This window comes from Ranitomeya imitator, chromosome 3 (assembly GCF_032444005.1).
Source record: "Ranitomeya imitator isolate aRanImi1 chromosome 3, aRanImi1.pri, whole genome shotgun sequence".
NCBI classification, from domain to species: domain Eukaryota; kingdom Metazoa; phylum Chordata; class Amphibia; order Anura; family Dendrobatidae; genus Ranitomeya; species Ranitomeya imitator.
In genome coordinates this window covers 245,480,844-245,508,775 of record NC_091284.1, presented here as the reverse complement: position 1 = coordinate 245,508,775, position 27,932 = coordinate 245,480,844, and the positions used below count along the sequence as shown (strand labels likewise).

Here is a 27,932-nt window from a genome sequence, read left to right as displayed (position 1 = left end):
CGTTCCACACACCGGGCGCCGCTCCATCTTCCCATCCTCTAGCTCTGACTGTGCAGGCCAGAGGGCGTGATGACGCATTAGTGTGCGCGCCGCCCTCTGCCTGAACAGTCAGTGAGGAGAGACGCCGAGACGGGACGAGGAGGTGCAAGCAAAAGAGGTGAGTATGTCATTTTTTTTATTGCAGCAGCAGCAGCAATGGCACAGCTATCTATGGCACATCTATGGGGCAATAATGAACGGTGCAGAGCAATCTATATGGGGCACAGCTATCTATGGCACACCTATGGGGCAATAATGAACGGTGCAGAGCAATCTATATGGGGCACAGCTATCTATGGCACATCTATGGGGAAATAATGAACGGTGCAGAGCAATCTATATGGGGCACAGCTATCTATGGCACATCTATGGGGCAATAATGAACGGTGCAGAGCAATCTATATGGGGCACAGCTATCTATGGCACATCTATGGGGCAATAATGAACGGTGCAGAGCAATCTATATGGGGCACAGCTATCTATGGCACATCTATGGGGCAACAATGAACAGTGCAGAGCAATCTATATGGGGCATAGCTATCTATGGCACATCTATGGGGCAATAATTAAAGGTGCAGAGCAAGATTGCCTTGTGCAGCCATGTACTACGGAGGACACAGAATGAACTTCAATCCAATATTGCAGCCAGCATGCAGCCAGCGGGTAAGGAAAGGGTGGATCAAAAACCCCAAAACCCCGCCTCCATGGCTGAAGATTGTTCCCTTCAAATTCAGGTGACAGTGTCCCTTTAAGGGCAAACTCGGCCAACGGCAAAAAGGTCACCCAATCATCCTGATCAGCAGACACGAAGCATCTCAAATAGGTTTCCAAGGTCTGATTGGTTCGCTCCGTTTGGCCATTTGTCTGAGGATGGAATGCAGAAGAAAAAGACAAATCAATGCCCATTCTAGCACAAAAGGACCACCAAAACCTAGAAATGAACTGCGAACCTCTGTCAGACACAATATTCTCCGGAATACCATGCAAACGAACCACATGCTGAAAAAATAATGGAACCAAATCAGAAGAGGAAGGCAACTTAGGCAACGGCACCAAATGGACCATCTTAGAAAACCGGTCACAAACCACCCAGATGACAGACATCTTCTGAGAAACAGGAAGATCAGAAATAAAATCCATGGAAATATGTGTCCAGGGCCTCTCAGGAATAGGCAAAGGCAAAAGCAACCCGCTGGCACGGGAACAGCAAGGCTTAGCCCGAGCACAGGTCCCACAGGACTGCACAAACGAACGCACATCCCGCGACAAGGAAGGCCACCAAAAGGACCTAGCCACCAAATCTCTGGTACCGAAAATCCCAGGGTGACCAGCCAACACCGAACAATGAACCTCAGAAATTACCCTACTAGTCCATCTATCAGGAACAAACAATTTCCCCACAGGACAGCGGTCAGGTTGATCAGCCTGAAACTCCTGAAGTACCCGCCGTAAATCAGGGGAGATGGCAGAAAGAATCACCCCCTCCTTAAGGATCCCAGCCGGCTCAAGAACTCCCGGAGAATCAGGCAAAAAACTCCTAGAAAGGGCATCAGCCTTCACATTCTTAGATCCAGGAATATGCGAGACCACAAAATCAAAACGTGAGAAAAACAAAGACCACCGAGCCTGTCTAGGATTCAACCGCTTAGCAGACTCGAGGTAAATCAGATTCTTGTGATCAGTCAAGACCACCACGCGATGCTTGCCTCCCTCAAGCCAATGTCGCCACTCCTCAAATGCCCACTTCATAGCCAACAACTCCCGATTGCCGACATCATAATTACGCTCAGAAGACGAAAATTTTCTGGAGAAGAAGGCACAAGGTTTCATCAAAGAGCCATCAGAATTTCTCTGAGACAAAACGGCCCCTGCCCCAATCTCAGAAGCATCAACCTGAAAAGGGAGAGAAACATCTGGCTGACGCAACACAGGAGCAGAAGTAAAACGACGTTTAAGCTCCTGAAAGGCCTCAACAGCCGCAGAGGACCAATTCACCACATCAGCGCCCTTCCTCGTCAAATCGGTCAGAGGCTTCACCACACTAGAAAAATTAGCAATAAAGCGACGATAAAAATTGGCAAAGCTCAAAAATTTCTGAAGGCTCTTTACAGATGTAGGTTGAGTCCAATCATGAATGGCCTGGACTTTAACAGGGTCCATTTCAATAGCCGAGGGAGAAAAAATGAAACCCAAAAAAGAAACCCTCTGAACTCCAAAGAGGCACTTAGACCCCTTCACAAACAACGCATTAGTACGAAGGACCTGAAACACCATCCTAACCTGCTTCACATGAGACTCCCAATCATCGGAGAAAACCAAAATATCATCCAAATACACAATCATAAATTTATCCAGATAATTCCGGAAGATATCATGCATAAAGGACTGAAATACCGATGGAGCATTAGAGAGCCCGAATGGCATTACAAGATATTCAAAATGGCCTTCAGGCGTATTAAATGCTGTTTTCCATTCATCACCTTGTTTAATACGCACAAGATTATACGCCCCTCGGAGGTTGATTTTAGTAAACCAACTAGCACCCTTAATCCGAGCAAACAAATCAGAAAGCAAAGGTAACGGATACTGGAATTTGACAGTGATCTTATTGAGAAGGCGATAATCTATACAGGGTCTCAAGGAGCCATCCTTGTTGGCAACAAAAAACAATCCCGCTCCCAACGGTGACGAAGACTGGCGAATATGCCCTTTCTCCAAGGACTCCTTTACATAGCTCCGCATAGCGGCATGCTCTGGCACAGACAGATTGAAAAGTCGGCCCTTAGGGAACTTACAGCCAGGAATCAAATTAATGGCACAATCGCAGTCCCTATGAGGAGGCAGGGAACTGGACTTGGGCTCATCAAATACATCCTGGAAATCCGACAAAAACTCAGGAACTTCAGAAGAAGGGGATGAGGAAATGGACATCAAAGGAATATCACTATGTATCCCCTGACAACCCCAACTAGTCACAGACATAGATCTCCAATCCAGCACTGGATTATGTACCTGTAACCATGGAAAACCCAGCACAACAACATCATGCAAATTATGCAACACCAAAAAACGAATATTTTCCTGATGTGCTGGAGCCATGCACATGGTTAACTGTGTCCAGTACTGAGGTTTATTCTTGGCCAATGGCGTAGCATCAATCCCCCTTAAGGGAATAGGACTCTGCAAAGGTTCCAAGGAAAAACCACAGCGCTTGGCAAATTCTAAGTCCATTAAGTTCAGGGCAGCGCCAGAATCCACAAATGCCATAACAGAAAAGGACGACAATGAGCAAATCAGGGTAACAGACAAGAGAAATTTAGGCTGCACAGTACTAATGGTAACAGACCTAGGGACCCTCCTAGTACGCTTAGGGCAATAGGAAATGGCATGAGCTGAATCACCACAGTAAAAACACAGGCCATTCTGACGTCTGAATTTCTGCCTTTCTGCTCTAGTCAAAATCCTATCACATTGCATAGGCTCAGGACTTTGCTCAGAGAATACTGCCATATAGTGCACCGCCTTGCGCTCACGCAAGCGCCGATCAATCTGAATAGCTAGAGACATAGATTCGCTCAAACCGGTAGGCGTAGGAAAGCCCACCATAACATCTTTAAGGGTTTCAGAAAGACCATTTCTGAAAATAGCAGCCAGCGCCTCTTCATTCCATTTAGTGAGCACAGACCATTTTCTAAATTTCTGGCAATATAACTCTGCCGCTTCCTGACCCTGACACAGGGCCAACAGTGTTTTCTCAGCATGCTCTACAGAGTTAGGTTCGTCATACAACAATCCGAGCGCCTGAAAGAATGCATCTACATTCAATAATGCCGGATTCCCTGTTTCAAGAGCAAATGCCCAGTCTTGAGGATCACCACGCAGTAAGGATATGATGATTTTCACTTGCTGAATGGGATCACCAGAAGAAAGGGGTTTCAAAGCAAAAAACAATTTGCAGCTATTTTTAAAGTTCAAAAACTTAAATCTGTCCCCAAAAAACAAATCAGGAGTAGGAATTCTTGGCTCTAGAGCCGGAGTCTGAACAATATAATCTTGGATACTCTGGACTCTTGCAGCAAGTTGATCCACACGAGAAAACAAACCCTGAACCTCCATACCAGAGCATATATCCAACACCACCCAGATATCAAGAGGAAAAAGAAGACAGAACAGAGCACAGAAAAAAAAATGGTTCAGAACTCTTCTTTTTTCATTCTTTTGAGATGCATTCAATTCATTCTTGGCCTGCTGTACTGTTATGACCTGGTGGTTAAGAGGCCACACTGAAATGACCTGGTGGCTAAAACGCAACATGGAACAAGCTCTGAGAAGGTGGTATCTCTACTGACCGCAGTCCCTAATCCTAACAACACAACTAGAAATAGCCGTGGGATGTTCCTGACACTCCCTAGATACCTCGTCACAGCCTCAGATATCACTACCCCTAAAGAAGGAAATAGAAAGCTATCTTGCCTCAGAGAAACCCCCAAAAGGAAAGACAGCCCCCCACAAATATTGACTGTGAAAGGAGAGGGAAATGACGAACACAGAAATGAAATTAGATTTCAGCAAAGGGAGGCCAAAACTAAACTAGATAGACAGAGAGCAAAGGATACTGTGCGGTCAGTATTAAAAACTACAAAATCCACGCAGAGTTCACAAAAATGAACTCCACACCGACTCACGGTGTGGAGGGGCAAATCTGCTTTCCCAGAGCTTCCAGCTAGCCTGAATAAGACATAGTGACAATCTGGACAAAAGAGACAAAATGCGAAGCAATAGAGTCCAAACAAATGGACAAACAAAACTAGCAAAACTTATCTTTTGCAGACAAGGACCGGCCATATGAGAAATTCTAGGGAAGAATCAAATCCAACCAAGAACATTGACAGCAGGCAAGGACTAAAGCCCAGAGCAGGTTTAAATAACAAACCCAGGCAAGGCGATTAGTGAAGGCAGCTGCTACAGCTACCAAACGGAGCAGCAGTTCCACTTGAAACCACCAGAGGGAGCCCAAGGGCAAAACTCGCAAAAATACTATTAGCAACCACAGGAGGGAGCTCCAGAACGGAACTCACAACACACAGCTATCTATGGCACATCTATGGGGCAATAATGAATGGTGCAGAGCAATCTATATGGGGAACAGCTTTCTATAGCACATCTATGGGGCAATAATGAACGGTGCAGAGCATTCAATATGGGGCACAGCTTTCTATGGCACATCTATGGGGCAATAATGAACGGTGCAGAGCATTATATATATATATATATAATTTTACTTTTATTGGTATCTATTTTTATTTTTGAAATTCACCGGTAGCTGCTGCATTTCCTACCCTAGGCTTATACTCGAGTCAATACGTTTTCCCAGTTTTTTGTGGCAAAATTAGGGGGGTCGGCTTATACTCTAGTATATACGGTACATAGAGCCATGAAAGTAAAAAATCATATTTTTTCCACAAAAAAATGATCTTTTCGCCCTCAATTTTTTTCCCAAAAGGTAACAGTCGAAGTTGGACTCCCAAAGTTGTTGTGCAATTTGTCCTGAGTATGCTGAAACCCCATATGTGGGGGTAAACCACTGTTTGGGCACACGGCAGAGCTCAGAAGGGAAGGAGCGCCATATTGGAGAGCAGATTTTGCAGGAATTGTTTGTGGGTGACATGTCACATTGTAAGAGCCCCTGCGGTGCCAGAACAGCATAAGCCCCCAAAAGTGACTGCATTTTACAAAATACTTCCCTGAATAAATTCTTCTAGTGGTGCAGTGAGCATACTGACACCACAGCTGTTCCATAGAAAATTATACCATTGGGCAGTGAAGAAAAAATAATTACATTTTTACCACTAAAATGTAAAAAGATTTAAATTTTTAAATTGGAAAATGGGTAGATAGGTAAATGTCACTTCACCCATAGATGAATTCACAGAGGGGTGTCATTTCCAATTCCCAGAGGGGTGTCATTTCCAAAATGGGGTCACTTCAGGGGGGATTCTGCTGTTATCCCCACTGAAGTGACTCCATTTTGGAAATGACACCCCTCTACATATTCATCTATGGATATAGTGACCATTTTCACTACATGGATGATTTCCAGAAACACGTAGTGGAAGTTTTAGAGCAAAAATTGCAAAAATGTCATTGTAGTGCCCAATATATTGTCCCCACCTACCCCCGGAATTTTAAGTCAGCTCTACTCAGATGTGTCTGTCCCTAAATAAACCAAATGCTTGAATGTCAAAACAGTTTAAAAACGTGGTTCTGTGTGGAAGATTTTAAATAAGTCATGGAGGCATAAGGCTGGCAATGATGAGCATTGTGGGCAATAATAGCGGGTATCATGCCTCATTCCTCTCTTGGAACATACACAACATCTCTGGGGGTCCTTTCTTGCTTCAGTTGCTGGAATGAGTGCAATAAAATGTCGCTCAGTGAGTTCTGACATCTTCACTTTCTAAAGGATTTGCGGGGACAACATTTAAAAAAACAAGATTTTCAATGACCTTTTCCCGATAATCAAGGAAAGTATCTGCATTTCCAGCTTTTTTGTATAACACAAAATAATTATATGAGGCCACCTGAAACAAATAAGACTAACTTTTTATACCAGGTATATGATTTTATTGATACCTGGTATGGCTGTAGAACCTGTTCTGCAAGGTTCACACCCCCCATATATTTGTTGTACTCAATGACAGACAGGTTTTGGAGTTTGAACTTTTCATTGACCAATGATTGTGGAAACCCCGGATGGTTTTGCGAATGGTCCCACAAGCCCCCATGTTATGTTGTTCAACCAGACTCTTAAATAGGGGTATGCTGGTGTAGTAGTTGTCAATATACAGATTGTAGCTTTTTTGTAAAAATGGAGTAATCAGTTCCCAAACGATTTTTCCAGATGTCCCCAGATAAGTAGGACATCCTGGTGGGTTTAGTTGGCTATCTTTCCCCTCATAAATGCGAAAAGCTGATGTGTATCCAGATGAACTCTCGCACATTTTATAGAGCTTTATTCCGAACCTTGCCCTCTTAGAAGGAATAAATTGCTTGAGGAGCAGTTTTCCTTTGAATTTTACAAGGGACTCATCAATGGAAATGTTTTCTGTTGGGGTGTAAAGCTTTAAGAACTTTTCTGTCAAGTCTTCGATGATGTGTCTGATTTTGAATAGTATATCATGTTCTGGGGCATCTCTGCGCAGGCATCGACTGTTGTCGTTAAAATGCCAAAATCTCATGATCATTTCAGAACGGGTCCTAGGAAAAACTGCAGGAAACATAGGTGTGGCTTGAACAGACCAATAGGACCAAATTTTTGTTAACAAGCCCCATAGCAAATGCAAGTCTTAAAAATGTTTTTACCCTTCGCCACGACAGCACCCACAATGAGAGAGGGACCCGCCCATAGGAACAGGAAACCTACAGAGATAAAAGGGCGGTCCCCCTCTCCTCAGTTGGTTTCCTGTTCCTATCGGAAATCCCTGGATAACCTACATGTCGGAGGTGGTTGGAGCACCTCCATAGTACCTGACCCATGCACCCGCCTATGCAGTCTCCTTGCGAACAGCAGGGGCTGCGGCGTCAGTAGCAGCGTCGGGGGAGCCACTGTATCCTGCTTCCCCCCCTCATCTGGTCACGTTCCCGGCAGGTTCCGGGCGCTAAGCCCGGCCTATGGTGAGGAGGACGCAGGAGCGGCGCTTCTAGGGGCCGGCGGCAGCAGCGTCTCCCGGGTAAGTGCACTCTGTCTTGATTGAACCGGAAGTAGTGAGAGCACTTCCGGTTCACGGCCTGGTGTGCGGCAAATCACCGCCCATTCAAATATGGAGTCGGGACACAGAGCGGTTGTGCTCGGAATGTCATCCCCAACGCGTGAAGAGCATCCACCAGCGGTGAAGCAGGTGAGCGCTGGCAAGGACAGCAGCGCTAAGGCCTCAAAGTCCACAGCGAAAACTGCAAAGAAGAGTGGTCGCTCTGCTAATGAGTCTGACACTCATGTTAGAAGAAGTAGAGAGTCAGATCTACTTAGAAGCCGCACAGCGTCTCCTCCTCCAAGACCGGTACAATGAATGCTTCACTGGGTGAGTGTATATAATCCTCTACCTATAAGCTGATCCCTTCCTTCTCTACCCTCTCCCCATAGGCTAAAAGGACCAGTAAAACGAAGCATAAAGAGTGTGCCCTGTGTATACAACCCCTGCCTGATTCATATTCAAAGAGGTTGTCTCAAAATTGCATAAATCAAACCTTACAGGATGAGGCTGCAGTTACCACCACTAATATCAGGGCCATAATTAGGCAGGAGATCCGATCTCTAGGATCAAAAAGCCAAAAGAAACAAGGAAGTAAAAGCCGTCCCCTTCCTTCTAGTTCAGAGTCTGAAGGGTTAATCCGGTCCTCTAATACCTCGGAATCATCATCCGGTTCTTCTGAGGATGAGAGCGGAGCATGCTTTCCACTGGACAGCATAAATAACCTTATAAAATCAGTAAGGAATACCATGGGTTGTCCAGACACTAAAGGGGTCAGATCAGCCCAGGACATTATGTTCGCAGACCTAGGTCACAAAAAACGGCGAACTTTCCCAGTGGTCTCCGCCGTGAAAGATCTTGTAAAGAAAGAATGGGACAAACAGGGGAAAGGGTTCCTTCCATCCTCTTCCAAAAGGCGTTACCCCTTCAGTGACGAAGAGTTAGAAATTTGGTCCAAGGTGCCAAAAGTGGATGTGGCGGTGGCATCCACCTTAAAACAATCATCCCTCCCTGTGGAAGATGCAGGGATCTTACTAGACCCATTAGACCGCAAGACTGAAGCTCTTCTTAAAAGGTCATGGGAAACAAATACAGGAGCCTTTAAACCTGCCATATCGAGTACTTGCACAGCTAGGTCACTTTTGGTATGGATAGACCAGCTGGAGCAGCAGGTTAAAGGTAGAGTGGCGAGAGAAAAAATCTTGAAAGAAATTCCTTTAATTAGAAGTGCTACTGCATTCTTGACAGATGCTTCAGTGGACTCCTAACGACTGGCAGCAAAATCAGCGGGCCTTGTCAATGCAGCCCGACGTGCCCTTTGGCTGAATGGATGGAAAGGCGATGCACAATCTAAATCTAGATTATGTACAATCCCGTGCCAGGGTGAGTTCCTGTTTCGGAAGGTTCTTGATGACCTACTTAATAAAGCAGGAGACAGAAGGAAGGGATTCCCTAAACCGTCTTTTCCTTCTTATAGGAGAGCGTTTAGAAGGTGGCCATTTAACAGGAGAAGGCCGTATGAGCCGCAAAGAGAGCGTTGGGAAACGAAAGAGAAACCGAAAGGTGCCTTTTTCGGTAATCCCGAAACATCTAAACGTGGCAGATACCACCAATGATGAAATTCCGGTGGGTGGAAGACTGAAGTTTTTTTATCATCAGTGGGAACACATAACTTCAAATCAGTGGATTCTCTGCCTAGTAAAATCTGGATTAAAATTAGAATTCTTTAAACTACCACAGGATACTTTCATTGTTACATCACTAAAAGCGCCGGAACAGCAAAAAGCGCTTCAGTTAGAAATTCTAAGCCTTTTGGCTAAGAATGTTCTGATAGAAGTACCAAAAAATCAGGAAAGGAGGGGATTTTATTCCCCTTTATTTCTGGTTCCAAAACCAGATGGTGCTTTTCGTACTATAATAAATCTAAAAAGACTAAATTCCTTTTTGTACGATCATACCTTTAAAATAGAATCAATAAGATCTACGATTAAACTTTTGTTTCCTAGGTGCTTTTTTGACGGGTCTAGATTTGAAGGATGCGTACTATCATCTTCCCATATATGCGGAGCACCAACAGTACCTCAGGGTGGCGGTAGACCTACAAGGCCGGATCCGTCACTTTCAATTTACAGCCATGCCATTCGGCCTGTCTATGGCTCCTCGGGTTTTCACAAAAGTTATGCTCGAGGTGATGGTTTATTTGCGTCATCAGGAGACGCTAATTGTGCCTTATCTAGATGACTTTTTAATAATTGGAGATTCGGCCTCTCAATGTAAAGAACGATTGACTAATACTATTTCATCGTTACAGGCTTTAGGTTGGATTGTGAACTTCAAAAAGTCCAGACTACATCCGGAAACCCGTCAGTCCTTCCTAGGACTAATTTTGGACTCTGTAAGTCAAAAATGTTTCTTACCAGAATCCAAAAAATTAACCATAATTTCAAAAGTCACTATGGCAAGGGCAAATCCTCAAATGTCCCTTAGAGATGCCATGTCTCTTTTGGGCTCACTTTCCTCCTGCATTCCTGTGGTCCAATGGGCCCAATATCATACTAGAGCCTTACAACACCAGACACTTCATGCGCAATCTCGTTGCCATGGTCGTTTAAATACGAAAGTTACCCTGTCTAAAGATGTACTTAATTCACTTCGCTGATGGTTAGATAAAACCCATTTGTCCAGAGGAGTCTCATGGACAATTACACCCTCTAAATTAGTCACTTCCGACGCAGGGCCAGAAGGGTGGGGGGCCCATCTGGATAAATATATAGCTCAAGGTCGCTGGAGTTCGTAAGAGATCCAGCAGTCCTCCAACTGGAAAGAATTGAATGCGGTTTATTATGCCTTGAATTTTTTCCTTCTCCAGCTCCGTGGATCTCATATCAGAATCCTGTCCGACAACACAACAGTCGTCGCATATTTAAATCGTCAAGGCGGAACGCGATCAGAAAGTCTGATGTCTTCAGCAGCAAACCTCTTCAACTTAGCAGAACTCCATTTTCTATCACTCACAGCTCTCCACATCAGAGGTATAGAAAACTCAAGGGCCGACTTCCTAAGTCGCCACACGCTATGCCAGGGAGAATGGACCCTGAATCCTCAAATATTCAGGAGCATAGTGGACATGTGGGGTCTTCCGCAAATAGATTTGTTTGCAACCAGGAACAACAAACAGGTACAGGCATTCGCTTCCTTGAATGTAGCAAACCATCAAGACATAATAGACTCGCTCCAGTATCCGTGGGACTACGATCTGGCATATGCTTTCCCACCAATGATGCTAATCCCATTGGTCATCAAAAAAATAAGGGAGGAGAAAGCAAGAGTAATATTGATGGCACCATTTTGGCCAAAGAGGCCTTGGTTCTCCTATCTTCGAGCGATGTCAGTCTGCGATCCCTGGATTCTGCCAATGACACCAGACCTACTGTCTCAGGTTCCATTCTACCATCCACAAGTAAAGAAGGGCATCCACCTTACGGCATGGAACTTGAGAGGCAAATACTGACATTAAGAGGGTTTTCTCAAGAGCTAATTGATACCTTACTGCTAAGTAGAAAAAAGTCTAAAACCTTAATATACAGCAGAGTATGGAGAAAATTCCTTAATTTCTACATAAAACCCTTCTCTAATAAGGTGCCTATTAAAGCTATCCTAGAATTTTTACACAAAGGTCATGCGCTGGGCTTATCAGTCAATACCTTAAGAGTTCAGGTGTCTGCCTTAGGAGCCCTTTATAGTGCTACCATAGCTGGTGACAGGTGGATAGCAAGATTAATTAGAGCATGTGAAAGATGTACACAAGTGCATATTCCACGTTTACCACCCTGGGACTTGAATCTGGTTCTTGATGCTTTGACTGAACCTCTCTTTGAGCCCTTAGATTCTATTTCTCTAAAGAATATTACATATAAGGTAGCCTTATTGATAGTCTTGACCTCTGTCAGAACAGTGGGAGATATCCAGGCTCTCTCTATAGACCCTCCATTCTTAATGACATACCAGAACAGGATAGTTCTCAAACCAGATCCATCATATCTCCCCAAAGTAGCAACAAACTACCATAGATCTCAGGAGATTTTTCTGCCTTCCTTTTATGACAATCCGTCAAATCCAGAGGAAGAGAAACTACATATGTTGGATGTGAAAAGAGCAATCTTAAATTATATAGAGAGAACCCAGTCCTGCAGACAGAGTAGGGCTCTGTTTGTATCTTTTCAGGGTCACCGAAAAGGCCACGGGGTCACAAAGGCTACTTTATCTCCTTGGATCAGAGACGCCATCCATCTTGCATACTTATCAAAAGGCAAAGATCCTCCAGAAGGAGTAAAAGCACATTCAGCTCGGGCCGTATCATCCTCTTGGGCGGAGAATAAAGACATCTCCATCGAGCTCATATGTAAGGCCGCATCCTGGTCGTCACCCTTGACTTTTTATAAACATTATAGGCTTGACCTATCTTCTTCATCTGACTTGGCATTCGGGAGAGCTGTCCTCGGCACGGTGATCCCACCCAGGTGAAGGTTCTCTGTAAATCTCTCATTGTGGGTGCTGTCGTGGCGAAGGGTAAAAAGCCGGATTACTTACCGGTAATGCCCTTTTAATGAGCCACGACAGCACCCTGTCACTTCCCACCCTAATTAATTATGTATACAGGCTATTTTCATGAGTGAATATAGATAACATACAAACAAATTGCGGATATATATACTAATTTAACAACGGCGGTTCCTCTCGTACTCTGAAAAACAACTGAGGAGGAGAGGGGGACCGCCCTTTTATCTCTGTAGGTTTCCTGTTCCTATAGGCGGGTCCCTCTCTCATTGTGGGTGCTGTCGTGGCTCATTAAAAGGGCATTACCGGTAAGTAATCCGGCTTTTCATTTCTAGGACATTAGTTGGTGTCCATAAATTTGACCTATCATAATAGAATCATGGATTCTGGCTGATGAATTGGGATGCATATAAATTTGTTTGTAGGACAATATGCTCTAGCAAGCTATCTGTCAGAAACAAATAAAAAAAATTAACTGGTCCAAAATTTTCCACTTCCACATTTATACCAGGAATGGCATTAAAATTAGGGATGAATGGAATAGCCAAATCCTAAGCCTCCCATCTGGGAAGTGCTACATCAAGAGGCAAAGCCCCTTGGACATTGATGTGCACCAATTCACGAGTACTAGAGACTGCGCTAGTACTGGGCATTGTTCCCTGAGTTGGAGACATTTCTCCAGAAGCGCTATTTGTCCTTCTTGTTGTACTGGTCCTTGTGTGTGAGGATGGACCAGAATCACTGCTCATTTCTGAGCTATCCACATCGCCATCTGGCACTGCACTTTCTTCGCTGTCAGAACATAAAAGTGCATAAGCATCCTCTGCACTATAATACTGACGGACCATTTTACTCTTTTTTTTTTTTTCGGAAATAGAAAACTGTGACGTGACTGACTGACGTGACGTGACTGAGGTGACCAAATTATTGGAGAGACAATTGAGAAAAGCCTAATTCTTTAGCCTAACCCTAACTTTAGAATAAACCCTAACCCTAACTTTAGCCTAACAGTAACTCCAACCCTAACAGTAGCTTTAACTTTAGCCTAACAGTAACCCTAACTTTAGCCTAACAGTATCCCTAACCCTAACAGTAACCCTAACTTTAGCCTAACAGTAACCCTAACTTTAGTCTCAGTATCCATAACCCTAACTTTATCTTAACCGTAACCCTAACTTTAAACTAACAGTATCAATAACCATAACAGTAACCCTAACTTTAGCCTTACAGCAACCCTAACCCTAACAGCCTTTATCCTATTAGTAACTCTAAATTTTAGCCTAATAGTAACTGTAACTTTAGTCTAACAGTAACCCTAATCCTAACAGTAACCCTATCTTTAGCATAACAGTAACCTTAACTTTAGCCTAACAGTATCCCAACCCTAACAGTAATCCTAACTTTAGCCCCAACACTAACCCTAACTATAGCACTAACCCTAACCTGCCTTATCTGTTTTTTTTACATTATAACAAGATCGCTTACTGACACAGCTGTTGCCAGCAGCACTTGTAACACTGTTTCTCCTCTAATCTCTCACTGACAGGAGATCTGAGGAGAAACAGCATTTTTATAAGGCAGATCGCCCGGGAAAGTTCATTGCCAAAACAAACTTTCCTAGTGATTTGTCTCATTGGCTGGTGTGACGCTGACATCATCAGGACCTGAACCAATCCGGTCTCGATGAGGTCGGGGGTCACGGGAAGTGTGGGGCACCAGAATCCCCTTGTTATAAGGTACGTGGGGGTCCCAATGAGCACAAAACCGCCGACCGTAGGCAAACGTCGGCGCTAAATAAAGCCTTGCTAGCGCCAACGTCTATCTACTGTTGGTGGTCACAAAGCAGTTAAGTTAAGGGTACCATCATTTCTGTCCAGGCATATTTCATGAGTTTTATTTTTTTTTAAACTCTGTGAAAATGGTTGAAAAGCAATGTCTGACTTTCATTTGTTCATTTTGATAGATTTTTTTATTTAATATTTCTTTTGTCAGATTCAAGTTATTTCTGTGACCATTGTGGGTTTTCCTGACCTTAAACGAGGGGTACCAATAATTTTGACCACTTATGTAGGTGGAATGAATATTTTGACTCCACAGCCACTTTCTGGAAATTAACACGCAGTGGATGTTGGAGAGTGAAAATTACACATTTGCCATTTTATTACCCAACACATAATGCCCAGTTTGTGCTCCATGAGACACACATCGCAAATTAAGTGGATTCTTCTCACTATAATATTGGTAAATACAGGGATCCCAAATGTTGTTTGAGCTCACTGCAAACTCAGAAGTGAGAGCGGATTTTGCTGGATTGGTTTATAGAATCTTTGCTGCTTTTCAACAGCCTTTGAGCCACTAATAGTGTGGGAACCTCTGTTTTTCCATTGACAGATGATGAACCTGAGTGGGGACTTTTTTTGTGAGATGAGAATTGGTATTATTTTCGCCTACATAACATTGATTGGTTTCTTTTTATTCGATACTTGGGAGGCAGAATGAGCAAACAGTTGAACTACTGGTTCATCCAACAAGGTTTTCTACTGTGAAACTGAACTGTCATTGTCTTGGTAAATAAAGTTTTTCTACATAGCTTACCATTTTTATGGACAGTTTATGTAGAAATGTTCAAAAATAAAAACCTCAAGGGTATTTTTATTAAAAAAAATGTTTTTAATCTTAGCAGATGACTGTACCAGGAGATCAGAGGGACAGCAGACATCTTCAATTTTTAAATCTGATCTTGAGATCCTACAAGATACAACTGAAGTGAATGCCATTACTCCAGATATATCATCCATTCACAGCAAAGATCTGTCATCTGATCCTATGAAACAGGTCCCATCATCTAATTCATTACTGACTACTAAGGAAAATCAAAGTCACAAAAGAGGCATTAAAAAACAAACTGCTCCTAAAGCAAAGAAGTCATTTTCATGTTCAGAATGTGGGAAATGTTTTACCTCCAAAGGGCATCTTGTTACACACCGAATAACTCACACAGGAAAGAAGACTTTTTCATGTTCAGAATGTGGGAAATGTTTTACCTCCAAAGGGCATCTTGTTACACACCAAATAACTCACACAGGAAAGAAGACTTTTTCATGTTCAGAATGTGGGAAATGTTTTACCTCCAAACGGAATCTTGTTAGACACCAAATAACTCACACAGGGGAGAAGCCTTTTTCATGTTCAGAATGTGGGAAATGTTTTAACCAGAAAGGGAGTCTTGTTACACACCAAAGAACTCACACAGGAGAGAAGCCTTTTTCGTGTTCAGAATGTGGGAAATGTTTTAACCAGAAAAGGCATCTTGTTACACACCAAATAACTCACAAAGGAGAGAAGCCTTTTTCATGTTCAGAATGTGGGAAATGCTTTACCTTAAAAGGGAGTCTTGTTAGTCACCAGAGAACTCACACAGGGAAGACGCCTTTTTCCTGTTCAGAATGTGGGAAATGTTTTAACAAGAAATCATGTTTGGTACGTCACCAGACAACTCACACAGGGGAGAAGCCTTTTTCCTGTTCAGAATGTGGGAAATGCTTTACCTTAAAAGGGAGTCTTGTTAGTCACCAGAGAACTCACACAGGGAAGACTCTTTTATCCTGTTCAGAATGTGGGAAATGTTATAAATGGAAAGTGCTTCTTGATAGGCACCAGAGAACTCACACAGGGGAGAAGCCTTTTTCCTGTTCAGAATGTGGGAAATGTTTTACCTCCAAAGGGTATCTTGTTACACACCAAATAACTCACACAGGGGAGAAGCCTTTTTCCTGTTCAGAATGTGGGAAATGTTTTAACCAGAAAGGGAATCTTGTTAAACACCAAAGAACTCACACAGGAGTGAAGCCTTTTTCATGTTCAGAATGTGGGAAATGTTTTAACCAGAAAGGGCATCTTGTTAAACACCAAAGAACTCACAGGAGAGAAGCCTTTTTCATGTTCAGAATGTGGGAAATGCTTTACCTTCAAAGGGACTCTTGTTAGTCACCAGGGAACTCACACAGGGAAGACGCATTTTTCCTGTTAAGAATGTGGGAAATGTTTTGCAAGAAAATCACTGCTTGTTAGTCACCAGAGAAATCACACAGGGGAGAATCCTTTTTCCTGTTCAGAATTTGGGAAATGTTTTAAATGGAAACCGCTTCTTGTTAGACATCAGAGCAGTCACACAGAGGAGAAGGCTTTTACATTTTCTTGATGTGGGAAATATTTTACTTGGAAATCAAATGTTAATAAACATCAGAGACATCACATAGGGGAGAAGCCTTTTTTCTGTTCATAATGTTGGCATAGTTTTCTTTCAAATAATTTTTATTGAAAATTTTAACCACGCCAACAAGACAGAACACGAGAGGGAGGGTAAGGATAGGGAGTAGGAGGGTGTATGGAAGGGGGGGTGGGAGAACATAGGGGGAAAAGACGAAGGGGGAAGGACAGGGGGAGGGAGAGAAGACAAGTATAGTCTACGTGCGCAGCGTAGACAACATAAACTAGGAACTTGTAGTGGGATTAATAACAACTGATAATAAACATCTTGAAGGGAACCTGTCACCCCCGTTTTTTCAAGATGAAATAAAAATAGCGCTAAATGGAGGCAGAGCTGTGCTTTAAATTAGTGTATTTTGGGGCCTTTATTCCCCACCTATGCTGCCGAAATACCTTTGTAAAGTCGCCATTTTGGGCTGTCACTCACGCTGGTCTGGTCATATGGGCGTGGTGACAGTGCTGTTTCTCCCCCAGATCTCCGTTGGTGGCGTAGTGGTGTGCGCATGCCCAACAGGTGATTCCAGTGCGCAGGTGAAAGAAAAGAGCGCGATCTGCGCTATTCCGCGGTTTATCGGGCGCGGCCATCTTTGTGAGGCCGCGCGTGCGCAGATGGTACTTCTCGGCTTCCCGGGGCTTCAGGAAAATAGCCGCGGGATGCCGCGCGTGCGCAGATGGAGATCGCGGCGGCCATTTTCCTGAAGCCGAGTTCGCATCTCGGCTTCAGGAAAATAGCCGCCGCGATCTCCATCTGCGCACGCGCGGCATCCCGCAGCCCTTTTCCTGAAGCCCCGGGAAGCCGAGAAGTACCATCTGCGCACGCGCGGCCTCACAAAGATGGCCGCGCCCACCGATAAACCGCGGAATAGCGCAGATCGCGCTCTTTTCCTTCACCTGCGCACTGGATTCGCCTATTGGGCATGCGCACACCACTACGCCACCAACGGAGATCTGGGGGAGAAACAGCGCTGTCACCACGCCCATATGACCAGACCAGCGTGAGTGACAGCCCAAAACGGCGACTTTACAAATGTATTTCGGCAGCATAGGTGGGGAATAAAGGCTCCAAAATACACTAATTTAAAGCACAGCTCTGCCCCTATTTAGCGCTATTTTTATTTCATCTTGAAAAAACGGGGTGACCGGTTCCCTTTAAGGTACCGTCACATTAAGCGACACTGCAGCGATATAGACAACGATGTCGATCGCTGCAGCATCGCTGTTTGGTCGCTGGAGAGCTGTCACACAGACAGCTCTCTAGCGACCAACGATGCCGAAGTCCCCGGGTAACCAGGGTAAAAATCGGGTTACTAAGCGCAGGGTCGCGCTTAGTAACCCGATGTTTACCCTGGTTACCATTTTAAAGGAAAAAAAAAAACACTACATACTTACATTCCGGTGTCTGGTCACGTCCCTCGCCTTCAGCTTCCCACAATTTCTCCTGAATACGCCAATACCCCATATGTGGGGGTAAACCACTGTTTGGGTGCACCGCAAAACTTGGAAGTGAAGGAGCGCCGTTTTACTTTTTCAATGTAGAATTGTCTGGAATTGAGATCGGACGCCATGTCGCGTTTGGAGAGCCCCTGATGTGCCTAAACAGTGGAAACCCCCACAAGTGACCCCATTTTGGAAACTAGACCCCCCATGGAACTTATCTAGATGTGTGGTGAGAACTTTGAATGCCCAAGTGCTTCACAGAAGTTTAGAATGCAGAGTCGTGAAAATAAAAAAATCTTTTTTGTGGAAAAAAAATATTTTTAGCCCCCAAGTTTTTATTTTCACAAGGGTAACAAGAGAAATCTGACCCCAAAAGTTGTCCAATTTGTCCTGAGTATGCTGGTACCCCATATGTGGGGGTAAACCACTGTTTGGGCGCACGGCAGAGCTCGGAAGGAAGGAGCGCCGTTTTGGAATGCAGACTTTGATAGAATGGTCTGCGGGCGTTATGTTGCGTTTGCAGAGCCCCTGATGTACCTAAACAGTAGAAACCCTCCACAAGTGACCCCATTTTGGAAACTAGACCCCCCAAGGAACTTATCTAGATGTGTGGTGAGAACTTTGAATGCCCAAGTGCTTCACAGAAGTTTAGAATGCAGAGTCGTGAAAATAAAAAAATATTTGTTTTTTTCACAAAAAAGATTTTGTAGCCCAAGTTTTAATTTTCACAAGGGTAACAGGAGAAATTGGACCCCAAAAGTTGTTGTCCAATTTATCCCGAGTACGCTGATGCCCCATATGTGGGGGTAACCCACTGTTTGGGCGCACGGCAGAGCTCAGAAGGGAGGGAGCACCATTTGTCTTTTTGAGAGCAAAATTGGCTGTCGTGTTTGGAGACCCCCTGATGTACCTAAACAGTGGAAACCCCCCAATTCTAGCTCCAACCCTAACCCCAACACACCCCTAACCCTAATCCCAACCCGATCCATAATCCTAATCACTAACCCTAACCATAATCACAACCCTTACCCCAAAACAACCCTAATGTCAACCCTAACCATAACCCTAATCAAAACCCTAAATCCAACACACCCCTAATCTCAACCCTAACCCTAATCCCAATACACCCCTAATCACAACCCTAACCTTAACCCTAATCCCAAACCTAACCCTAATCCCAAGCGTAACCCTAATGCCAACCCTAACCCTAATACCAACCCTAATCCAAACCCTAATCCCAACCCTAACCCTAGCCCTAAGGCTACTTTCACACTTGCGTCGTTTGGCATCCGTCGCAATCCATCGTTTTGGACAAAAAACGGATCCTGCAAATGTGCCCGCAGGATGCGTTTTTTGCCCATAGACTTGTATTGCCGACGGATCGTGACGGATGGCCACACGTCGCGTCCATCATGCACTGGATCAGTTGTGTTTTGGCGGACCATCGGCACAAAAAATGTTCAATGTAATGTTTTTTTGTACGTCGCGATTGCCATTTCTGACCGCGCATGTGTGGCCGTAACTCCGCCCCCTCCTCCCCAGGACATAGATTGGGCAGCGGATGCGTTGAAAAACTACATCCGCTGCCCACGTTGTGCACAATTTTCACAACGTGCGTCGGTATGTTGGGCCGACGCATTGTGACGGCCCCGTACCGACGTAAGTGTGAAAGAAGCCTAACTGTTGTGAATTCTGTGGCAGAGCTCCCTCTTGTGGTCACAAGTGGTACTTCGGCTGATTCTCTCTGTGAGCTTCCGTTGGTGGAGGAAAGTGGTACCGCGGCTTCTGAGTTTCCTTCCTCAGGTGATAAGGTGAAGTCGTTAGGTGCTGCTCTATTTAACTCCACCTAGTGCTTTGATCCTGGCCTCCAGTCAATGTTCTAGTATTGGACCTGTCTCCTCCTGGATCGTTCCTGTGGCCTGCTGCTCTGCATAGCTAATTTATTCGTTGCCTTTTGTTTGCTGTTTTTTTCTGTCCAGCTTGTCTATTTGTTTTTTCCTGCTTGCTGGAAGCTCTGGGACGCAGAGGGTGTACCTCCATGCCGTTAGTTCGGTACGGAGGGTCTTTTTGCCCCCTTTGCGTGGTTTTTGTAGGGTTTTGTGTTGACCGCAAAGTTACCTTTCCTATCCTCGCTCTGTTCAGAAAGTTGGGCCTCGCTTTGCTAAATCTATTTCATCTCTTCGTTTGTCTTTTCATCTTAACTCACAGTCATTATATGTGGGGGCTGCCTTTTCCCTTGGGGAGATTTCTCTGAGGCAAGGTAGGCTTATTTTCTATCTTCAGGCTAGCTAGTTTCTCAGGCCGTGCCGAGTTGCATAGGGAGCGTTAGGCGCAATCCACGGCTGCCTTTAGTGTGGTTGGAGAGGATTAGGGATTGCGGTCAACAGAGTTCCCACGTCTCAGAGCTCGTTCTTGTTTTTTGGGTTATTGCCAGGTCACTGTATGTGCGCTGATCTCTATGTCCATTGTGGTACTGAATTACCTTTCATAACACCTAACCCTAAATTTAGCCCCAACCCTAACCCTAAATTTAGCCCCAACCCTAACCCTGAATTTAGCCCCAACCCTAACCCTAAATTTAGCCCGAACCCTAGCCCTAACCCTAGCTCTAACTCTAATTTTAGCTCCAACTGCTCTTTTCCTGCCGGCCGGCAGATGGAGATAGATGGCGGGCGCACTTCGCATGCGCTCACCATTTTCTTTTCCCCGGCAGCCAGGAGGAGCAGCAGGAGGACCCAGGGACACCGGTGAGTATGATAGGGTCCCCGAATCCCCCTATTTCTCTGTCCTCTGATGTGCGATCACATCAGAGGACAGAGAATTACACTTTGCTTTTTTTTTTTTTGCGGTTGCCGGTAAACAGTTAATTACCGGCGATCGCAAAACAGGGGTCGGTAAAACCGACCCCGATCATGTTCTTTGGGGTCTCGGCTACCCCCGGCAGCTGAGACCCCAAAGACTCTCCCGGTGCCGGCCGGCGGGCGCACTGCGCATGCGCCCGCCATTTTGAAGATGGCAGCGCCCATCGGGAGCCACGAGGAGCACCGGGGGAGACAGGTGAGTATCGGGGGGCTATCTGGGACCCCTTTTCTCTGTCCTCTGATGTGCGATCACATCGGAGGACAGAGAAATTAAAAAGAAATTGCGTTTTTGTTTTGTTTTTTTGCGATCGCCGGTAAACGGTTAATTACCGGCTATCGCAAATGCGGGGTCGGTAAAAAACCCCCCGAATCATGTTCTCTGGGGTCTCTGCTACCCCCGGCAGCCGAGACCCCGGAGAAAATCCGACTCTGGGGGGCGCTATTTACTTTTTCCACAGCGCCATTAATTAACGGCGCTGTGGTTTAAGTACCCTTAGCGGCCGCCGTTAAAAGGCGTATCGGCGGTCGTTAAGGGGTTAACCAAAATGTAATCTTATATGGTTTGTCTCTTGTCATTCCTCATGTTTGCTGACAAAAGGATAAAACTAAACTTTATTAATTCCAAATGTAAAACTATACCCATAATTCACCCTCTGAAGGTTAGTCAGTAGGTGACTAACAGAAAAAACGTGTACCCCACGGTTCAGTATATAGGGTGAGGAGATGTATACACACTCACTCTCCAAGCCTCTCATTTCTACGGGTTTCATTGTCCTCACCAAAGGCGACTCATCAGGAGACTATTTAATATTGACCTATTTTCAAGCAAGAGTAGACAAAAAAAAAAAAAAATCATGTATCATGTTATCCGAAGCAGTCAGAAAACCAGCCACATATTGGCAAATCTCAGACCTCAAACTATATACTTCATAAGTTTTTACGCCACTCCAGTGTCAGGAATAGATAGTATGTGAAAATACAGTATAATTTGTGTTTTTTTTTCTCCTATAGGGACTGCCCTAGTTTGGTATTGTAACAGCTGTTAATTAGTAGTGCAGACAAATTGTCCTAGACTAAACTCCGTTTTCAGACGTCCCAATATGTACCACTCAGGGAAACTCACCTGCTGCAAAGATCAATAGCAGCTTCTAACTAATGGCCATGCTGCGGTCTGTCAAGGAATGAGTGCAATATCGTTATAAAGACTAGGGATGTGTGCAATCATAATGTCTGGAAGATCTGTGCCGTTATTTAGTATGAATATGGAGATTATCTCTGAAAGTAAAGTGTTTTCCTGAGCGGTATATACTGTATTTTCACATACTATCTATTCCTGACATTGGAGTGGTGTATAAACTTACGAAGTGTGTATGTATGTATGTATGTGTATATATATATATATATATATATATATATATATATATATATATACAGTGGGGCAAAAAAGTATTTAGTCAGTCAGCAATAGTGCAAGTTCCACCACTTAAAAAGATGAGAGGCGTCTGTAATTTACATCATAGGTAGACCTCAACTATGGGAGACAAACTGAGAAAAAAAAATCCAGAAAATCACATTGTCTGTTTTTTAATCATTTTTTTTGCATATTATGGTGGAAAATAAGTATTTGGTCAGAAACAAACAATCAAGATTTCTGGCTCTCACAGACCTGTAACTTCTTCTTTAAGAGTCTCCTCTTTCCTCCACTCATTACCTGTAGTAATGGCACCTGTTTAAACTTGTTATCAGTATAAAAAGACACCTGTGCACACCCTCAAACAGTCTGACTCCAAACTCCACTATGGTGAAGACCAAAGAGCTGTCAAAGGACACCAGAAACAAAATTGTAGCCCTGCACCAGGCTGGGAAGACTGAATCTGCAATAGCCAACCAGCTTGGAGTGAAGAAATCAACAGTGGGAGCAATAATTAGAAAATGGAAGACATACAAGACCGCTGATAATCTCCCTCGATCTGGGGCTCCACGCAAAATCCCACCCCGTGGGGTCAGAATGATCACAAGAACGGTGAGCAAAAATCCCAGAACCACGCGGGGGGACCTAGTGAATGAACTGCAGAGAGCTGGGACCAATGTAACAAGGCCTACCATAAGTAACACACTACGCCACCATGGACTCAGATCCTGCAGTGCCAGACGTGTCCCACTGCTTAAGCCAGTACATGTCCGGGCCCGTCTGAAGTTTGCTAGGGAGCATTTGGATGATCCAGAGGAGTTTTGGGAGAATGTCCTATGGTCTGATGAAACCAAACTGGAACTGTTTGGTAGAAACACAACTTGTCGTGTTTGGAGGAAAAAGAATACTGAGTTGCATCCATCAAACACCATACCTACTGTAAAGCATGGTGGTGGAAACATCATGCTTTGGGGCTGTTTCTCTGCAAAGGGGCCAGGACGACTGATCCGGGTACATGAAAGAATGAATGGGGCCATGTATCGTGAGATTTTGAGTGCAAACCTCCTTCCATCAGCAAGGGCATTGAAAATGAAACGTGGCTGGGTCTTTCAACATGACAATGATCCAAAGCACACCGCCAGGGCAATGAAGGAGTAGCTTCGTAAGAAGCATTTCAAGGTCCTGGAGTGGCCTAGCCAGTCTCCAGATCTCAACCCTATAGAAAACCTTTGGAGGGAGTTGAAAGTCCGTGTTGCCAAGCGAAAAGCCAAAAACATCACTGCTCTAGAGGAGATCTGCATGGAGGAATGGGCCAACATACCAACAACAGTGTGTGGCAACCTTGTGAAGACTTACAGAAAACGTTTGACCTCTGTCATTGCCAACAAAGGATATATTACAAAGTATTGAGATGAAATTTTGTTTCTGACCAAATACTTATTTTCCACCATAATATGCAAATAAAATGTTAAAAAAACAGACAATGTGATTTTCTAGATTTTATTTTCTCAGTTTGTCTCCCATAGTTGAGGTCTACCTATGATGTAAATTACAGACGCCTCTCATCTTTTTAAGTGGTGGAACTTGTACTATTGCTGACTGACTAAATACTTTTTTGCCCCACTGTATATATATATATATATATATATATATATATATATACATATACAGTTAGGTCCATATATATTTGGACAGAGACAACATTTTTCTAATTTTGGCCATAGACATTACCACAATGAATTTTAAACAAAACAATTCAGATGCAGTTGAAGTTCAGAATTTCAGCTTTCATTTGAGGGTATCCACATTAAAATTGGATGAAGGGTTTAGGAGTTTCAGCTCCTTAACATGTGCCACCCTGTTTTTAAAGGGACCAAAAGTAATTGGACAATTGACTCCAAGGCTATTTCATGGACAGGTGTGGGCAATCCCTTTGTTATGTCATTCTCAATTAAGCAGATAAAAGGCCTGGAGTTGATTTGGGGGGTGGTGCTTGCATTTGGAAGGGTTTGCTGTGAAGTAAACATGAGGTCAAAGGAGCTCTCCATGCAGGTGAAACAAGCCATCCTTAAGCTGCGAAAACAGAAAAACCCATCCGAGAAATTGCTGCAATATTAGGAGTGGCAAAATCTACAGTTTGGTACATCCTGAGAAAGAAAGAAAGCTCTGGTGAACTCATCAATGCAAAAAGACCTGGGCGCCCACAGAAGACAACAGTGGTGGATGATCGCAGAATAATCTCCATGGTGAAGAGAAACCCCTTCACAACAGCCAACCAAGTGAACAACACTCTCCAGGAGGTCGGCGTATCAATATCCAAATCAACCATAAAGAGAAGACTGCATGAAAGTAAATACAGAGGGTTCACGGCACGGTGCAAGCCACTCATAAGCATCAAGAATAAATAGGCTAGACTGGACTTTGCTAAAAAAAAAACATCTAAAAAAAGCCAACACAGCACAGTTCTGGAAGAACATTCTTTGGACAGATGAAACCAAGATCAACCTCTACCAGAATGATGGAAAGAGAAAAGTATGGCGAAGGCGTGGTACAGCTCATAATCCAAAGCATACCACATCATCTGTAAAACATGGCAGAGGCAGTGTGATGACTTGGGCATGCAGGGCTGCCAGTGGCACTGGGTCACTTGTGTTTATTGATGATGTGACACAGGACAGAAGCAGCTGAATGAATTCTGGGGGATTCAGAGACATACTGTGTGCTCAGATCCAGCCAAATGCAGCAAAACTGATTGGTCATAGTTTCATACTACAGATGGACAATGACCCAAAACATAAAGCCAAAGCAACCCAGGAGTTTATTAAAACAAAGAAGTGGAATATTCTTGAATGGCCAAGTCAGTCACCTGATCTGAACCCAATTGAGCATGCATTTCACTTGTTAAAGACTAAACTTCAGACAGAAAGGCCCACGAACAAACAGCAACTGAAAACCACCACAGTGAAGGCCTGGCAGAGCATCAAAAAGGAGAAAACACAGCGTCTGGTGATGTCCATGAGTTCAAGACTTCAGGCAGTCATTGCCAACAAAGGGTTTTCAACCAAGTATTAGAAATGAACATTTTATTTAAAATTATTGAATCTGTCCAATTACTTTTGGTCCCTTTAAAAACAGGGTGGCACATGTCAAGGAGCTGAAACTCCTAAACCCTTCATCCAATTTTAATGTGGATACCCTCAAATAAAAGTTGAAAGTCTGAACTTCAACTACGTACATCTGAATTGTTTTGTTTAAAATTCATTGTGGTAATGTCTATAACCAGAATTAGTAAAAAGGTTGTCTCTGTCCAAACATATATGGACCTAACTGTGTGTGTGTGTATATATATATATATATATATATATATATATATATATATATATATATATATATATATATATATATATATATATATATATACTAGCTGAAGAGCCCGGAGTTGCCTGGGCATAGTAAATATCTGTGTTTGGTTATAGCACCTCACTTCTCTTATTTTCCCATCACGCCTCTCATTTTCCCCATCACATCTTTCATTTTCCCCCTCACATCTCTCATTTTCTCCCTCACACCTCTCATTCCCCCTAACACTTGTCATTTCGACCTCACATCTGTCATTTTCTGATCACTCCACTATTTTCCCTCAGTCCTCTCATTTTGCACTCACACCTTTTCATTTTCACCTCACACCTCTCATTTTCACCTCAGTATATACATGTTTGTCATCTCCCTTATATACAGTGGGGCAAAAAAGTATTGTCAGTCAGCAATAGTGCAAGTTCCACCACTTAAAAAGATGAGAGGCGTCTGTAATTTACATCATAGGGAGACCTCAACTATGGGAGACAAACTGAGAAAAAAAAATCCAGAAAATCATTGTCTGTTTTTTTTAACAATTTATTTGCATATTATGGTGGAAAATAAGTATTTGGTCAGAAACAAAATTTCATCTCAATACTTTGTAATATATCCTTTGTTGGCAATGACAGAGGTCAAACGTTTTCTGTAAGTCTTCACAAGGTTGCCACACACTGTTGTTGGTATGTTGGCCCATTCCTCCATGCAGATCTCCTCTAGAGCAGTGATGTTTTTGGCTTTTCGCTTGGCAACACGGACTTTCAACTCCCTCCAAAGGTTTTCTATAGGGTTGAGATCTGGAGACTGGCTAGCCCACTCCAGGACCTTGAAATGCTTCTTACGAAGCCACTCCTTCATTGCCCTGGCGGTGTGCTTTGGATCATTGTCATGTTGAAAGACCTAGCCACGTTTCATCTTCAATGCCCTTGCTGATGGAAGGAGGTGTGCACTCAAAATCTCACGATACATGGCCCCATTCATTCTTTCATGTACCCGGATCAGTCGTCCTGGCCCCTTTGCAGAGAAACAGCCCCAAAGCATGATGTTTCCACCACCATGCTTTACAGTAGGTATGGTGTTTGATGGATGCAACTCAGTATTCTTTTTCCTCCAAACACGACAAGTTGTGTTTCTACCAAACAGTTCCAGTTTGGTTTCATCAGACCATAGGACATTCTCCCAAAACTCCTCTGGATCATCCATATGCTCTCTAGCAAACTTCAGACGGGCCCGGACATGTACTGGCTTTAGCAGTGGGACACGTCTGGCACTGCAGGATCTGAGTCCATGGTGGCGTAGTGTGTTACTTATGGTAGGCCTTGTTACATTGGTCCCAGCTCTCTGCAGTTCATTCACTAGGTCCCCCCGCGTGGTTCTGGGATTTTTGCTCACCGTTCTTGTGATCATTCTGACCCCACGGGGTGGGATTTTGCGTGGAGCCCCAGATCGAGGGAGATTATCAGTGGTCTTGTATGTCTTCCATTTTCTAATTATTGCTCCCACTGTTGATTTCTTCACTCCAAGCTGGTTGGCTATTGCAGATTCAGTCTTCCCAGCCTGGTGCAGGGCTACAATTTTGTTTCTGGTGTCCTTTGACAGCTCTTTGGTCTTCACCATAGTGGAGTTTGGAGTCAGACTGTTTGAGGGTGTGCACAGGTGTCTTTTTATACTGATAACAAGTTTAAACAGGTGCCATTACTACAGGTAATGAGTGGAGGAAAGAGGAGACTCTTAAAGAAGTTACAGGTCTGTGAGAGCCAGAAATCTTGATTGTTTGTTTCTGACCAAATACTTATTTTCCACCATAATATGCAAAAAAAAGATAAAAAAAACAGACAATGTGATTTTCTGGATTTTTTTTTCTCAGTTTGTCTCCCATAGTTGAGGTCTACCTATGATGTAAATTACAGACGCCTCTCATCTTTTTAAGTGGTGGGACTTGCACTATTGCTGACTGACTAAATACTTTTTTGCCCCACTGTATAGTATACACCTGTATGTCATCTCCTGTATATAGTATATACCTGTATGTCATCTCCCCTGTATATAGTGTATACCTGCTGTGTTGTCTCCTCTGTATATAGTATATACCTGTATGTCATCTCCCCTGTATATAGTATATACCTGTATGTCATCTCCTATATCTAGTATATACCTGTATGTCCTCTCCTCCTGTATATGGTATATACCTGTGTGTCATCTCCCCTGTATATAGTATATATCTGTGTCATCTCCTGTATATAGCATATACCTGTG

General features: G+C 43.8%; 1 protein-coding gene across 2 annotated transcripts in view; it reads left to right on the top strand.

The window, feature by feature from the left end:
- The window catches only part of LOC138669655 (gastrula zinc finger protein XlCGF57.1-like), a 54,035-nt gene extending 37,335 nt beyond the window's left edge, over positions 1–16,700 (top strand). Inside the window, exon 7 of one of the 2 annotated variants that reach the window (XM_069756315.1) lies at positions 15,028–16,700. In XM_069756315.1, coding sequence (XP_069612416.1) covers positions 15,028–16,331 — 1,304 coding nt within the window. In that variant the 3' untranslated portion in view covers positions 16,332–16,700. Of the gene's footprint in view, positions 1–15,024 lie in introns of both variants that reach the window. The other variant, XM_069756314.1, reaches the window with a different exon arrangement.
- The last annotated feature ends 11,232 nt before the right edge of the window (positions 16,701–27,932 follow it).